This window comes from Anolis carolinensis, chromosome 2 (genome assembly GCF_035594765.1).
Source record: "Anolis carolinensis isolate JA03-04 chromosome 2, rAnoCar3.1.pri, whole genome shotgun sequence".
Taxonomy (NCBI): Eukaryota; Metazoa; Chordata; class Lepidosauria; order Squamata; family Dactyloidae; genus Anolis; species Anolis carolinensis.
In genome coordinates, this window is record NC_085842.1 from 243,978,214 (window position 1) to 243,994,733 (window position 16,520).

Here is a 16,520-nt window from a genome sequence, read left to right on the forward strand (position 1 = left end):
GCCTCCAAGTATTATAGCTTCAACAGTCACCCACGTGGCAGCTGTCATTCAGAGGACTAGCGACAGACATTAAATGCAATTCCATATTCTGGTATGCAAACAAATGATGGTATTATCACCTGGTACTGTTGGCCTTCTGGGATATACTATCAAATCAGTTCCCAGCCTCCTGACTATAGTAAGCCAGATGTGTGCAAGCTCTATTCTTTAATGCGCAAGAAGAGTTAGTTGATCAGATGATTTGATCTTCAATTAGCACTCAGTAGTTGAAAACTTCCAGAGATTAGTACAATTCTACAATGTAACAAAGAGGAAAACAAACTGGACTTCAAGATATAACCACATGGAAGACGGTCATTTTAGGAGAAGAAATTTTATTTAAAAACTGCCAACATTTAGCCAAAAAAGTACACTATTTTCCATTTTATACATAAACAATAACTTATCACTGTGCTTAGTATATTCTGTCACTAGAACATTATATATAAACACACACACAAAACCCCAGATGTACTGATAAATAAGTGGAAAATTCATTTTGTTGTTTGCTGTTACATCACCATTGCAATTTTACCTGTTAAATCTGGAAGACATCTGCATAGGGATGGAGAGAACTCCAGAACCAGTCTGTAATGCAATTGTATATTACTTGCATTAGGTAAGAAAGAATCTATTACGAGTACAAAATATTTGAGAAAGAACCAAAGTGCAATTTTGTGGGCAGGACTTGGATACTGTTAGTTATTGTCCACTTCTCTGATGGCAAAAAACTATGTCAACATTTTAAGTAGGATAGTTTCCACTTCTCTCCAGACACACACAGAAGAGCATTTAATAAAATCACAAGGCTTGGCATCAGAATGATTGTTTTACCAATACCAAAGGAGTAGGATTAACTGAGAAGGAATGGAAGAGAATATGTATTCCTACTTAGTTTTACAGTACAGTTACAGAAGGGCTTTATGTAGCTACATTAAATTTAAACCATAGCAGCAATATAAAACAGTGAGAGAGCTGGTGTGAAAGAAAGCATTTTATTGCAACCAATTCTGTACCTTGGATTTCGAATACGGCAAAATAAAAGCACTTCAAAATCTGTAGAAAAGCAGACTGTTTATTATTTAGCTATGTATCCATGTGAACCATTTGTGCTCAACAACACAGTAGCATAAAAACAGCATTTAGGTATGTATAGCATTATTGACTCTACCCCTTACATAGCATTCCATTTAATATTGAGATGAGTGGCAACTCTATGGTATTTTTGCATGAGTAACAGATCCTCCTATGAAGCAGTTTCCCATATTCACCCATTGTTTCTCCAAGCAAACAGTCACCAGTTCAGATGGGGGCAGGATTGTGGAACTGAATGTAACTGGTATATAGGCAGTCTCCAAGTTACAGAGAAGATGTTTGTAACTCATATATTTTAAAGGACACACAATTCCTGGTCATTTTTAAAGTAGTGAATGGTGTAATTCTGTGAAAAAGAAAAAAAACTGATAGCTCTTCAACAATTATTCCAAACAAGACATTCCATAGTAAACAAAAACAAAAACAAAAACCCAACAGACAGACAGGGAGGGAAAGAGAGAGAGCGGGGTGATGAGGGGTTGAGAGCGGCATATAATCAAGTGCTTCTTTCATTTCCCCAATTGCACTACACACAGTAAGAGCTGACAGTCAGTAACAGAAGCTGCAATTGTGCGTCCTATTACAAGTGATGACTATTTTGCAAAAATGGCAGATTCTGTTCTTACTGAACTATCCCAATTGCCCAATCACTATTGCAGTGTAATGATAAGCAAGAAAAAAAGTATTATCATATGAATTGGTCCCCACCATAAGAACGAATTGTCCTTAGTATATTTTCATGTGATGTAGAGTGCCTTTCAAGTCATTTCTGACTTATGTCGGCCCTAAGGCCAACCTATGACAGGGTTTACCTGGAACTATCTGCTCACAGGAGGTTTGTCCTAATCATCCTATAAGGTTAAGGGCCCTTCCACACAGCCATATAACCCAGAATATCAAGGCAGAAAATCCTACAGTATCTGCTTTGAACTGGGTTATCTGAGTCCACACTGCCATATATTCTAGTTCAAAGCAGATAATGTGAGATTTTATTCAGCTGTGTGGAAGGAGACTAAGAGAATATGATCTGCCCCATGTTACCCAGTGGGTTTCCATGGCCAAGTGGGGATTTGAACACCTAGAGGCCTAGTGCAACACTGAAATAATTGCACTCCTGGGGTAAAAAATAGCATATGTAAGCAATGAACAATCTGGTTAGAAACAATGGTAGACAAATTCTAATTGATCTGGGAAAAGGCCCTCTGTATTCTAGTCTCCTGTGTGTTGCCCAAACTGGATGGAAACCATCCAGAGCAACTTTTAGAATTGCACAGAATATTGGAGAGGAAGAAATGTTTGCAGAATACTGGATTTATCACTTTGACAAGAAACAGGTGCCCTTGCCCCCACAAAGGGCCCTTCCACATAGCCATATAACCCAGAATATCAAGGCAGAAAATCCCACAATATTTGCTTTGTACTGGGTTATCTGAGCCCACACTGCCATATATTCCAGTTCAAAGCAGAAAATGTGGGATTTTATTCAGTTGTGTGGAAAGAGCCAAAGAAAGCATGAGAACAAAAATTAGAACATCATGTATGAACATGCTTTGGAGAAATAACTGTCAACATCACTTATGTAATCTTCATTTTGTTTCTGCTTATATCAAATCACATATCAATCTAAGTATATATAAGGGTACTTGGCCATAGTTAAATATGTATATGCCTACAATCCACCAAGTGCTGTTGCCATGCACCTTGACACATTTTGGTATTTGTTACAGCCAGTTTTAAGCAATTCTTATGTCATCACAATATTATCATTCGATCTATGAATTATAGTTGTCATTTGGACACACTTAACTATTATTCTGGGCTACAATCTAATTTCTCAGTTAAAGTCCTATTATCAGAGAGCAAGATAATAACATGCCTTAAATGGCAGGGCCTAAACTAAAATTCTATGCACACTCGCTTGGGAGTAAGCCCACCAAACTCAATGCCACTTACTTCAGAACAAACATACATAAGACTGCTGTATGTTTATTAATTTTGGTGGGCCATGTCATATTAATAAACATGTCCCAAACAGGAATGATTGCATGAATTACAGACTATCATTTCATTTAGAAGATAAATGCATCTTTTTCTGTTCCAAATCAACCTACGCATGATTTTTGTTACCTGGAAAGCTGTTGCAGTTTAGGTGCTATTATTTGTCAACTAGAGCAGCAGCAGACTTTATGAATTCATGCTATTAAATATGACATAATTTCTAATTCCTCTTACCTGCAAAGAGGTTAGTTAGTTGAACCTACAATATGAAGCCCGCAATTATTTTAAGATACAAAACAACTTGTAGGTATGCAAAAATAGCAGAAAAGGCAAGATTTTTTAAAAGCTGTTAGTCAGTTATAACATTGGCTAGATGGCTAAAGACACCACTATTATGCGCTCAGCATATTAAATACTTAAACACCATAGACTCTATAGTAGTTTTTCTTTTTAAAAAAAATCTAATGCACTAGAGTGAATCTATGCCCTGAGTAAATTAGCATTACAAACTAGGAGTCAAAGGGAGGAGTCAGAATATCCTCCTATGACCTTGATATATATTGAAAGAACAATGCGTGTGCCTATCTCCTTCATCTGACAATAGTACAGCGCTTAGTTTGCGGAAATGACAGAATGAAGTCCTAGAACTGGAAAGCTATCAAATTTGACAAAAAACAAAAACTATTTAAGAAAATGAATGGCCTAAATTGATGCAGTTCTTGCTCTCCAAACACCCTAGTTTAAGGCTCATACAAGAGGGTTTGCCTGAAGCCACCTCAGTTTTGAGAACTACACTCTTCAGAGAGAAAACTATTTAGAACACTACACATAAAGCACATGACACAAAGAGAAAAATGCCCATCAATGTGCCTTGGATTTGTCTTACACCAATGGCTGCATTTAAAACATGCTTCAAAACAGGGATCTCCCCATTCTCCACATGTTGCGTTTAATATCAAAAGTATTTAATTTTTCACAGAATAGTTGTCAGTGGAGAAGAATATGTCCAAGGTGCTTTCAAAAGTCACATCAATCTTTCACTTGGTTGAGCTTGAGATGTCTAGAGCAAATATAAGCGGACAGCTAATTTCCAGCATTACAAAAGATAATGCTAAAACTCAGGTTCACTTGTGTATTCTACGAAAAGCATTACAGTTTGGAAATGGGGTAGAAAGAACATTTTTGTTATCTGAAAATGACAAAATTCTCATCGGGAATCACAGAAACCATATTTAAAATGTACTTATTAGATTTGGCTACACTAGTTGCTATTCCCTGATACTAGTGGCCAACTTCATTCACTTACAGCAGTTATAAACGGCATTATTTCAAAAAGAGTGGACCATAAGAGTTGACCATATTATACAGTTAATATTATAATCATACGGTACCATTACTGAGAGTGTCAGCAAGAGTAAAAAAAGTTAAAGATAGAAAAAAATTGAGGTATAAGAGTGAAACAATAATCACAATACCACTATGGCTTCCTCTTAAATATAAGTGCTACAAAAAGCCAACCATGCAACTAATAATCCAAAATATGTAGATTATTCAAATGTCTATTATTCAGGTGTTCCATATTAAAAGAAAACATCTTTTAAAAATTAATTTGACAATAAAGAATAAGCATTCTGCCAATTGCTGTAACACACATAAATGACTCCTACAGGCACTGGCTACTTTTATTTGGACTGAACTAAAATCCAAATCACCACCCCTCACTCCAGACTACTGTTTTCTAACGTGAAAAGATTTGCAGTCTACCACCCCAAGCTTACATAAAGCAAAGGGAGAACAACTCTAAAAAGTACCGGGTAAAGCAGATCCAGCTGATGACAGCCTTAGTGAATTATCTACTCTACTCACCTTGCCTGCCACTTGCTACCCCTTATCAAAGAATACAGTACGACCCCTTTATCCATGTATTTGATAGCCATGGTTACAATTGCCCATGCTTCAAAGAACACACCTCCCCCAAATATTTGTGGGCCTCTCTAGGTCCTCCGATAATATTCTACAGTATGCCTTCTGCCCCACTTTAGTCAAAATAGAGGGCTCGCTATTACCCCAAGGTGGTTATTTAGCAGAGAGATATGCCTTGCAAGAAGCCCTGAAGCTGAAAGAGGAATCTGAATGTCGTCTAGTGCTAGAATTGGAAACATTGAAATCGCAGATCCACAAGGGATCTTTGGATACAGGGTCGTACTGTACTGAGGATCTGCTTCACAGTATCCTCAAACATTGGCGAGGATGGTGGTTGAAGAGAAGGGATATTTCCAAAAGCAACATTATAGTAAGTCTTCCTTATACTGTAAGAACTCTTACCAGGAAAGCTCATCTAAGGAGTGGGTAAGTCACTCAAACACACATTTCTTTTGATAAAGTCAAACATATTTGCCTCCCAGCAAAACACAACCACATAGAATGCAGAATTAGAAACAAAACAAAGAGAAAACCATGAACAGGGTTTAATATAGGCTTCACCACAGTGCAAATACCACCATGGAAAGCCTTAATATTATATTAAAACCTCAAGTAAACGGCTTTTACAGTTATGTACTAAGTAATTGGGTTGCAGGAGTTGTCTTGTACATTCAGCCAGTTTTGTCTCTATGTGAGATGAAGAGTCGATTAATGATTCAACAGTTGTCAGTTATGTACAGACTGCTGTAGCTAACACTATGCAGTATTTAATGGTTGTTTAATCATAGTTGACTTCATTGTTGAATTCTCTTAAATGGGTTTCTCAATGTTGAAAGGTATATGATACCCAAATGCATCTGCAATTCCTATTTGCTTGAAAGGATGCCATCATAAAACACTGTCAAGTATACAGGTGTGTGTATGTGTGTGTGTGTATTTGTTCAGACAGCAGAGTGCGAAAAGGGGAGACCCAACACCTCCCTGAATTTTCACAACACAACACAACACCACACACACACGGTATCTGTGTTTCAATATAGTATGGGAAAATTCAAAGGACTATGAGAGTGAACATGTGCTTCCTGATGAATGAGCAGTCAGCTGTTCTCCAATAATGGCCTGGTTCAATTATTAAGTTTGAATATCTTCACCTCTGACATGCTAAAGGCTCAATACGCTGCTACTTAGTACTGCAGAGCTGCACTAGGTGACTTTTAATGTATGGTAATCAGTAATGCCCAAAGGCACAACTCAAGAAATGTGACTTCTTATATGCCCAGCCTTCTTACTGGACTTCAAAGAAATCAATCAAATTAAAGCTAAGTGTTCACAACTCATAAACTCTCAGTTATCCAATACCATAAACTTTCACATTAGAAAAGAGATTACTTGGTAGAGATTGCATAGCTTTTAAAATATGGCAACCAAGATGAATCTTAAAACACTTGCTTCGCTTGTCTGAACAGTTCATTAGATTTTAAAATAGACGTTACCTTTTCTTTCCTATAAAATGTGTTTGTAAATCTAATTCTTATTTTGCTTTGGAATGGTACTTTTGTTTCTTTTAGGCCACAAACACTAACATTTCGGCACCAGAAGACAGGAGACGATTTCATTTCTTTTGGGTTTTTTGTTTGTTTTCTTGGGAACATTAATCACTAATCTGCATGAATCTTAAAAAGATTGTAAGAAGCCAGCCATCCCAGTTTTGTTTATATCCTTTTAAAGCCTTTAAGACCCTTCCTTATATTTCACAAATAACAAAGGCAAGTGAAACATCCAGAGCTATTTCGCTATTTAATTTCAAGACTCGGAGATCAGTCTCCCTTCCAGAATACACAATCCCTGTTGTCATCAGTGGGAGGTACAGATGTATATTTGAGGGTAGAGTTCAACCTTATATTTACCATAATGCAAGAACTGTCACATTTAATAAGCAGGGTTATATCTATTTATATATAGCTCAAGGGAACCTATCTGTGACTTCAGCTTAAAAATCAAAAAGAAAGGAAGCATGGATTTCAAGTCACGTTTTGCTATTTTCTTTGAAAGCCTTCATAAAATCAATCCAGCTCAGGCAAAGAGGAAATTGTCAGCCCACTTTGTTTACTGCATCCAGGTTTCACCTCCACATATATCTATGTGGGTAAAATCAAACAACAGGAAAATATGAGGTAAAAATGGAGCTACTATTGCCCATCCACTGGCTGCCATTGCATATCCTCTACTTATTTAAAGATCGTGAGTTGATTCTTGTGCCATGAGTAGTGGATGCACCAACCTCAATGCTGAGCAGATTGCATTTTAAGTAAAGAGGTCTCTAAGATGGCACTGTGACATAGACAGACTGCACTGGCAAGTGATATGTACATTGCTAGGAAAATTACAGTAGCCATTAAAATAACAAACATTTGAAGCTTCACACCTTTTGGGAAGTGAACACTACAAGAGACACATTCCAACAGAAGCTTTGGCCGGGGTAATATTAAATGAATACTGCTCTATACCTTGGTGGATAGGGATGTTTTATATCTCCTTATCTTTCCATCAAACCTCTGGTTTTGGGCCAGCTAGAGGTAACATGACTCTTCTTTCTTTGGTACATTAATTTGTCACTACACCACCAGGCTGTGGAGTCAGTCTTCACATACTGTCCACATCTGTGTAGTATTATGACTTTCTTCTCTAGCTTTATCCATGCAAAGAAAACAAATACAATTGCGATTGGAAATATATCATTGGCATCAGAATCTGTGCAGCTCATGAGTTGTGGGAGAAACCCATCACAATGAGTACTTAAAAAAAAAAAGCGGTGTGCTATATTTTTCAGGCCAGGAGAATTTGATACATGGCTTTTCAATCTCGAAGTCTCTGTGGCTGTATAATTAGTAGTTTTCCCCTATACTGCTTGACAGATCCTTAGGCGATGAATCTTCAGCCACACAATAGCTTCCCTGCTGACATCAGTATGCACAGATTCCCACCAGAAGTTAACAAAGCTACTACTTCAACTAAACTAAATGTGGAGCCTTGTTCATAGACACATTAGCCTTAGGTTTTGCCACTGGGGTAGGATATGGTGGCAGGCTGTATGCATACTTTTATCATGGTACATACAAAAATTTAGGAATTTCAAATGTAGGTCAGCATTAACGAAATAACAGCACAGATCAATCATACTTCACTGTACTGTTAACACAGCAATAACAAAAACAAACAAACACCAACAACAGGTTGACAACAAGAAAATTAATTACCTCTCCATCTCAGTGTATTTTTGATGGATGTGTAAATAATAGGAAAAAGTTATGACAAGGAGATTGAAGGGAATAGTACTTCTCAGAGCAAAGCATTACAGATGAAAAAAGTTGTTACTGTTTAAATATGCACAAACATGTCCAGAAGTCACTTTAATTCTTTTCATCGTCTATATTTCTAGTGTTTTTATCTATGCCTTACTACAGATTGGAGGCTCTGGGTAACTCTGTAGTGTCTGTAATATATTTTGAAACATATATCATGGACAATGGCTTAAATAAATGGAAAATAAAGAAAAATGTGACATGAATGGAAAAACTTTAATAAATATACCTGCAAATGTAGGAGCAGCTATAAGTAGATGTGTGTGAGAGATAAGGAGATTAACAGTGAAGAGGGATTTTCCTCATGACTGCTATACAATGTCACAATAAAATTCAAGACTATTCAAACTGGCACTAAAATAAAAATATAAACCTAGCACTGTAAGGTTGTTAGGGCCGTTTAAAAACATGAACTGAACAATTAGCTGATGGCATCCTAATCATTTACAATGGTGCAAGACAAGCAATGTAATAATAAAACAAAAAGACAAGTTTTAAAAACCAATCTGGCCAGACTCTTGCCTATGCAGATATTGAGGAGGAGTATCCATTGCCTTTAATGGCCAATGCCTTTGATTAGGTGCACTTGTAATGTGAGAGAAACGAAGAAATGAATTCATTTTCTACCAGTAGACCCAAAACTTCGTTTTGCTGGCATTCCTGTTACATTATCTACTTTAAATATTCTATTTATCTTAATTTAAGAGGGAAATGGTATATAGTTTGTGTTAGAATTCAGTGTGATAGGAAGCTACCCCCTAAAGATACTAAATTTACTAAAATCTTTAAACGCTTAACACCAGGGTGCATCTACAAATTAAGTTAAACTAAGCCATTGCTGGAAAATGAAATTTAGCATTGACAACAAAAATAATGAAGGGAGGAAAAGTGCCAGGGGCCAAGATGTGCACCTGTGCAAGAAAGAGAATATTGCACTAAACAGGGGACCCTGCAATTTTTTCCTTTACATTTCTGCCTTCATTGACCTAGAAAAGAAACCAACCATTTTCTGTACGAGCTAGCAAACCTTGCCTGCTCTACCTCTCGACACGTTGCTAAAATGTGGTCAATGAACCTATATTCTGATTCTAGAGTGACAAAGTCCTGCATAGGCGCACGCTTCAGCCGCTTAGTTTCTTGAGTGTAGCTTTGTTTGTTGGCTTCAATCAAGCCATCAACATCCATGTCTTGAGTCACATGACATCCAAGGGCACCATCAGGATGTAAGTTATTCAGCGTCCCATCCCTACTGTCTGCTGATGTTGACCAGAGGCTTGGAAGTGGAAACTTGTTCTTCAAGTGGTGCTGGAGCCAGAATACATGCCGTCTTCACAAAGAAGAAATCAGAGAGAAAAAACACACAAAACTTCTAGTAGTTCTTACAATATGATTAATTATAAATACTACTTCCTCCCCCCACCAAGCAGGCATAGAAAATATCACAAAAACTCTTAAGCATTTTTTTAAAAACAAGGTTGATGCTCTCCTCAGTAAATCAAACACAACACAGTTGGCCTTCCAAATTAGAAGGTTTAACTTTCGTAGGTTTTCCAGCATAACTTTAAAGTCAATATTCACCAGAAAGTGACCAATAATCATGCAGGAGAAGTTACAAATTTCAAGAGAGAAGACTTCTCTAGGAATTTGTACATCCTCCAGCATTTACATGGTCAATTTCCAGCATAAATTTTTGGGAAGAAGCTGTGCTCCTAACCACAAAAGTGAAAGGCCTACTACACATAGCACCTGTCACTATGAGAATTTTGTATATGAACATCCCATCCAACACATGCTATCCACAAGATAAGACTATTTTAACTCTTTAAATGGTACAGAATGAGTTTTTTTTGTCAAGAGCAACTTGAGAAACTGGAAGTTGCTTCTCATATGAGATAATTGGACGTCTGCAAGGACATTGCCCAGGGGATGCTTGTAGGTTTGATGTTTTACCATCTTTATGGGAGGCTTCTCTCATGTCCCCGCATGGGAAGCTGGAGCTGTCAAAGGGAGCTAACCCACTCTGTCCGTATTCGAACTGCCGACCTGTTGGTCACCAGTCCTGCCGGCACAAGCGTTTAACCCACCAGGCGCTCCACAGAATGGGGAGAGCAGACATCAAACCGGTTTCACAGCAGCAGAGACTTGAAGAACAATTTTTACGAACCATAGCTCCCAGAATCCCTCAGCCAACATAGCCACTGACTAGGAAATTCAAGAGTTTGTAGTCCAAAAATAACATTCCAAATCCCAGTCTAGCAGCAACACAGAGTCCTCATTAAGGATGTAATTGATTCATGTAATGCCTTTAAACTATATACAACATCTACCAGAGATGCTATTCTTCATTTTACAAGAGCATTTTAGAATGAACCTCAGCAAATGTTGGGCTAGAAAACACTCAGCCATTGTTAACAACTCAGATATGAGCTGAACACCTGTGCTTTTTGCTATTACTGCCAATAAATTTGGCTAAGCACTGCAATAGCACTGACGTATGCAATGCAACACTAAAAACAATATGAATATTAAATTGTTGTTATTATTAAGTTTATTTACACCCTGAATTTTCCTCATGGCAGTTTACAAAGTGTAATAAACACAGATATGATCAATGTTAAAATAGAGTTATACTAAAATTAAGGTAATAATAACTTAAGTTAGCCATTTGTAATTTCATGAAGAAGTCTACTTTTGAATCCTGGTCAAGAGTAATAAGAAATACAATATGATTCCAATATGATTACAACATATTGCAATATGAGTTTTACTAGACAACAGAGATAGGGAACCGCCTCAAATCAGGAAACAATGAGCATACTCTGCTCACTAGATTCTGATTTTATGAGATTTTCCTATTACCACAGCCTGGTAAGAGTTGGTATGAAATCTTTCAAGTTTCATCTTCATCCTGGAAGGGCTTTTAAACGTGGTTGGTTACAGAGTAAATGGGAGAAAAAGTTAAGTTATATTGCATAGGTTTGCCCTCTGCTCTCGCAACACTTGATTTCTCCAAAGTTTCCCATTTAACTAATGCCATCCTTTGTGTGTTTGGGACAGATAATTCTAAAACTTCATGCTGTCTGATAGATATCAGTCATTAAAACCTTTCTAAAAGGTAGGTATGTAATAAGTTGAAGGTAATCACAAACCAATGGAAAATAGTGATATGTTTAAAGTATGATGGGTGATCACAGAACAGGGCCTTCTCTACAGTGGGACCTGAACTGTGCAATTTCTTGCCTACATTCATTTTGGTCCATGGTTTTGATATTTCAAGTTAATCCTCTCTTGGGTTTGAGACTGCCCCCAAAGAGGAGTGTTCTCCTGCTTCTGCTGCTGGACTATATTTGTTTTTCGCTGTTACAATTTATGTTGCTACAAATACTTTTTCATTTGATATTTTTGCAAGATTTTATATTGTTTTTGATTATAGCTACATCTGAAACTTTTTAGCCAGATGGTGGAAGTTCAATAGCTTACCTAGCAAAATAATTAAGAATGATAATTCCAATTCATTATAAAAGAGCTACATGACACTACCCACAAAATGAAATTTCAACAAGCTGTCTGTATGGTCTATTGCGTGGTTCTTGGCGTTTTCTTTGCTATCACCACCAATATTTTGGTATGAAAGCTTAGAAAAATTCATTTTATATGAGTGGTTATCGACCCTCATGACCCCAGTATTCATGTATACATTTCCTTACCTGTGACACCAAAGGGTTTCGTGGCCTGGGAAAGTATTAATCAAATCCGTACAGAGCTCTACTTCTTCCTTTAGAAGAAGCGGGTGATCTGACTGCTGTTCTTCCACGCAGGCAGCTTCTGCATCAGTGTTTTCTTCCTCTTTTGGAACACTGGGTGCTTGCGGATCGGCTAGCTGATTGTGCAACTGCACACCAAAGTCAGTCCCGGTTCTACAAATTAATGACTTTAATAAAAACTGACGATAGTGGAATCCACTATGGTCTGAGACATGCATGGAGACCCAATGTTTAGTGGAAGAAAGTTCATCAAGAAGAATCTGAAAACAAAAACCAGGCAGTAAAATTAAACTACCCGTAAAATAAGATTATAGCCACCACCTCACTTTTGTTCCCCTTTAGTATTTCTTATTATGAACTATTGGATACCAGAGTATGGTTAGTATCTTTTATTCTGAACTGTTGGATCCCAGAGTTTTTTGTTTTTAAAGTGTTGAGTCGCCAATTGTAAAATGGATGAGAGTCTGTGGGAAATCTAGATCTGTTAAGAAGCAGAGGGAAAAATTGTATTAAAAAAACCCTACATCATATAGAGTAAAATCTATGTTTCTTTGCTTCTGTTATCCATGATCTAAAACCCTCCCAGGCCCTAGAGCAGTGATTCTCAACCTGTGGGTCCCTAGGTATTTTGGCTTACAACTCCCAAAAATCCCAGCCAGTCTACCAGCTGTTAGGATTTTTGGGAGTTGAAGGCCAAAACATCTGGGGACCTACAGGTTGAGAACCACTGCCCTAGAGGTTCCAGCATGGCATCTAGCATTTAGCAGAAAATAAGAATGGTCACATGCAACTACAAACTGTGATTCTGACCAAACCACAGGGATCCAGGAGGCAACTGAGGATTGTCAATAACAGAACGTTTAAGAAAAAGGGTTCTATAGAATGACCAGGCTCACAAAGTATCTCTTCAAAAGGAAATCTATCCTCCAGTCAGGGCACAAAGCTTTTTTAAACACATACATATAAATACATATAACAGTCTCCTTTGAAAACTGTGCACCCTGAAACTATAAATTTCTACCATGAGATAAATCATAGAATCATAGAATAGTAGAGTTGGAAGAGACCTCATGGGCCATCCAGTCCAACCCCCTGCCAAGAAGCAGGAAATCGCATTCAAAGCACCCCCGACAGATGGCCATCCAGCCTCTGCTTAAAAGCCTCCAAGGAAAGAGCCTCCACCACAGCCCGGGGGAGAGAGTTTCACTGTTAAACAGCCCTCACAGTGAGGAAGTTCTTCCTGATGTTCAGGTGGAATCTCCTTTCCTGTAGTTTGAAACCATTGTTCCGTGTCCTAGTCTGCAGGGCAGCAGAAAACAAGCTTGCTCCCTCCTCCCTATGACTTCCCTTCACGTATTTGTACATGGCTATCATGTCTCCTCTCAGCCTTCTCTTCTGCAGGCTAAACATGCCCAGCTCTTTAAGCCTGTCCTCATAGGGCTTGTTCTCCAGACCCTTAATCATTTTAGTCGCCCTCCTCTGGACGCTTTCCAGCTTGTCAACATCTCCCTTCAACTGTGGTGCCCAAAATTGGACACAGTATTCCAGGTGAGGTCTGACCAAGGCAGAATAGAGGGGGAGCATGACTTCCCTGGATCTAGACGCTATTCCCCTATTTATGCAGGCCAGAATCCCGTTGGCTTTTTTGGCTGCTGCATCACATTGTTGGCTCATGTTTAACTTGTTGTCCACGAGGACTCCAAGGTCTTTTTCGCACACACTGCTGTCAAGCCAGGCGTCCCCCATTCTGTATCTTTGATTTCCATTTTTTCTGCCGAAATGAAGTATCTTGCATTTGTCCCTGTTGAACTTCATTTTGTTAGTTTCGGCCCATCTCTCTAGTCTGTCAAGATCGTTTTGAATTCTGCTCCTGTCTTCTGGAGTGTTAGCTATCCCTCCCAGTTTTGTGTCGTCTGCAAACTTGATGATCGTGCCTTCTAACCCTTCGTCTAAGTCGTTAATAAAGATGTTGAACAGAACTGGGCCCAGGACGGAGCCCTGCGGCACTCCACTTGTCACTTCTTTCCATGATGAAGACGACGCATTGGTGAACACCCTTTGGGTTCGTTTGCTTAGCCAATTACAGATCCACCTAACCGTAGTTTTGTCTAGCCCACATTTTACTAGTTTATTTGCCAGAAGGTCATGGGGGACTTTGTCGAAGGCCTTACTGAAATCCAGGTAGGCTACATCCACAGCATTCCCTGTATCGACCCAACTCGTAACTCTATCGAAAAAAGAGATCAGATTAGTCTGGCATGACTTGTTTTTTGTAAATCCGTGTTGACTATTAGCAATGACCGCATTTGTTTCTAAGTGTTCGCAGACCACTTCCTTGATGATCTTTTCCAGAATCTTGCCTGGTATCGATGTGAGGCTGACCGGACGGTAATTGTTTGGGTCGTTCATTTTTCCCTTCTTGAAGATAGGGACCACATTCGCCCTCCTCCAATCTGCTGGGACTTCTCCCGTTCTCCAAGAACTCTCGAAGATAATTGCTAGTGGTTCTGAAATAACTTCCGCTATTTCCTTCAATACTCTTGGATGTAGCTGATCTGGCCCTGGGGACTTGAATTCGTTTAGAGAGGCCAGGTGTTCCTGGACAACTTGTTTCCCTATTTGGGGTTGGATTTCCCCCAATCCTTCGTCCATTCCATGTTGCTGAGGGTGAAGATGGCTTTCTTTTTGTGAGAAGACCGAGGCAAAGAAGGCATTGAGCAGTTCTGCCTTTTCCCTGTCCCCTGTCGCCATCACCCCATCTTCTCCTTGCAGAGGCCCTATCGCCTCCTTTTTCTTCCTTTTTCTACCAACGTAAGCAAAAAAGCCTTTTTTGTTGTTTTTTATGTCCCTGGCAAGCCTGAGCTCATTTTGTGCTTTAGCCTTGCGAACCTTTTCCCTACAGGTGTTGGCTATACGTTTGAATTCTTCTTTGGTGATTTCTCCCCTTTTCCACTTCTTGTGCATGTCACTTTTGAGCTTTAGCTCAGTTAGAAGTTCTTTGGACATCCATTCTGGCTTCTTTGCGCTTGTCTTATTTTTCTTCTTTGTTGGCACTGTTTGCATTTGCGCCTTGAGTATTTCACTTTTGAAAAACTCCCATCCATCCTTAACTCCCTTGTTTTTTAATATTGGCGTCCATGGAATGCCGCTCAGTAATTCCTTCATTTTTTGGAAGTCAGCTCTCTTAAAGTCGAGAATGCGTGTTTGACTTGTCTTAGTTTCAGCATTCCTTTGTATTGCAAACTTCAGGAGCACATGGTCACTTGCCCCTAAGGATCCAACCACTTCAACTGTATTGATCAGGTCTTCCACATTTGTTAAGATTAGATCAAGAGTTGCTGATCCTCTTGTTGCCTCTTCTACCTTCTGGACCATAAAATTGTCTGCAAGGCAAGAGAGGAATTTGCTGGACTTTGTACTCTTGGCTGAGTTTGTTTTCCAGCAGATATCGGGGTAATTGAAATCGCCCATGGCTACTATATCTCTTCTTTGTGCCTGTTTGGTCAGCTGTTGACAGAGGGCTTCATCAAGTCCTTCATCCTGACTCGGAGGTCTGTAGTAGACACCCACGACAAGATCTTTTTGAGTCCCGGTTCCCTTGATTCTTATCCAGATGCTTTCAAGCTGGTTTCCTGGATTACAGTGTTGCATTTCTTCTGCAATGTAACTGGTTTTGACATATAAAGCTACTCCCCCTCCTCTCCCCTTTGTTCTATTTCTGTGAAAGAGGTTATAGCCCTCAATGGTTGGGAAGCGATGATTGCTTTTTCTGAATCCTTGTCCCCTGGAAACTCTGAAACACATTCAATTATGGAACATTTTCTTTCTTTATTGTTCACATTCTTTGTTGGTTGGGCCAAAAGGAAATGTCCAACACCTGAGAGGGAAATCTTTGATTCCATGGATCGTCACCAGTGATCCTTTGCAAGTTCACAGAAATGGAAATAGGGAAGACAGAGATTCCCAGTATATGTACACAACTTTCCTGTTCCCCTCCAGATGTGTCATGGCCATGCTGCTAACAGGGAAGATGGGAAATGCACTCCATGACATCTGTAGGACAACATGGAAAGTTAAGCGAGTCACCCCTGATAAAATTTGGCCTGCTAGACATTAGGAATGGGTTGTTGTATGTCTTTTGGGCTGTGTGGCCATGTTCCAGAAGTATTCTCTCCTGACATTAGGAATGGGTATCACAATTAAAGGACTCGAAAGTTCAGTTTCAAGATATAACATTCAGAGTCCCACAAACCAGCATGACCATGAGTATACTTTTAAATCATGAGAGCTGTAGCCCCCGAAAATATTTTATTCAGTCTTTATTAGGTCAGGAGGACTT

At 38.9% G+C, this 16,520-nt stretch overlaps 1 protein-coding gene across 1 annotated transcript in view; it reads right to left on the bottom strand.

Moving 5' to 3' along the window:
• Nucleotides 1-357: 357 nt before the first annotated feature.
• ptar1 (protein prenyltransferase alpha subunit repeat containing 1) overlaps nucleotides 358-16,520 on the bottom strand; it is a 54,472-nt gene continuing 38,309 nt past the window's right edge. Inside the window, exons 6-7 of the mRNA XM_008103300.3 lie at nucleotides 12,125-12,441; nucleotides 358-9,744 (exon numbers count right to left, since the gene is read on the bottom strand). Coding sequence (XP_008101507.2) covers nucleotides 9,396-9,744; nucleotides 12,125-12,441 — 666 coding nt within the window. The 3' untranslated portion in view covers nucleotides 358-9,395. The remainder of the gene's footprint in view (nucleotides 9,745-12,124; nucleotides 12,442-16,520) is intronic.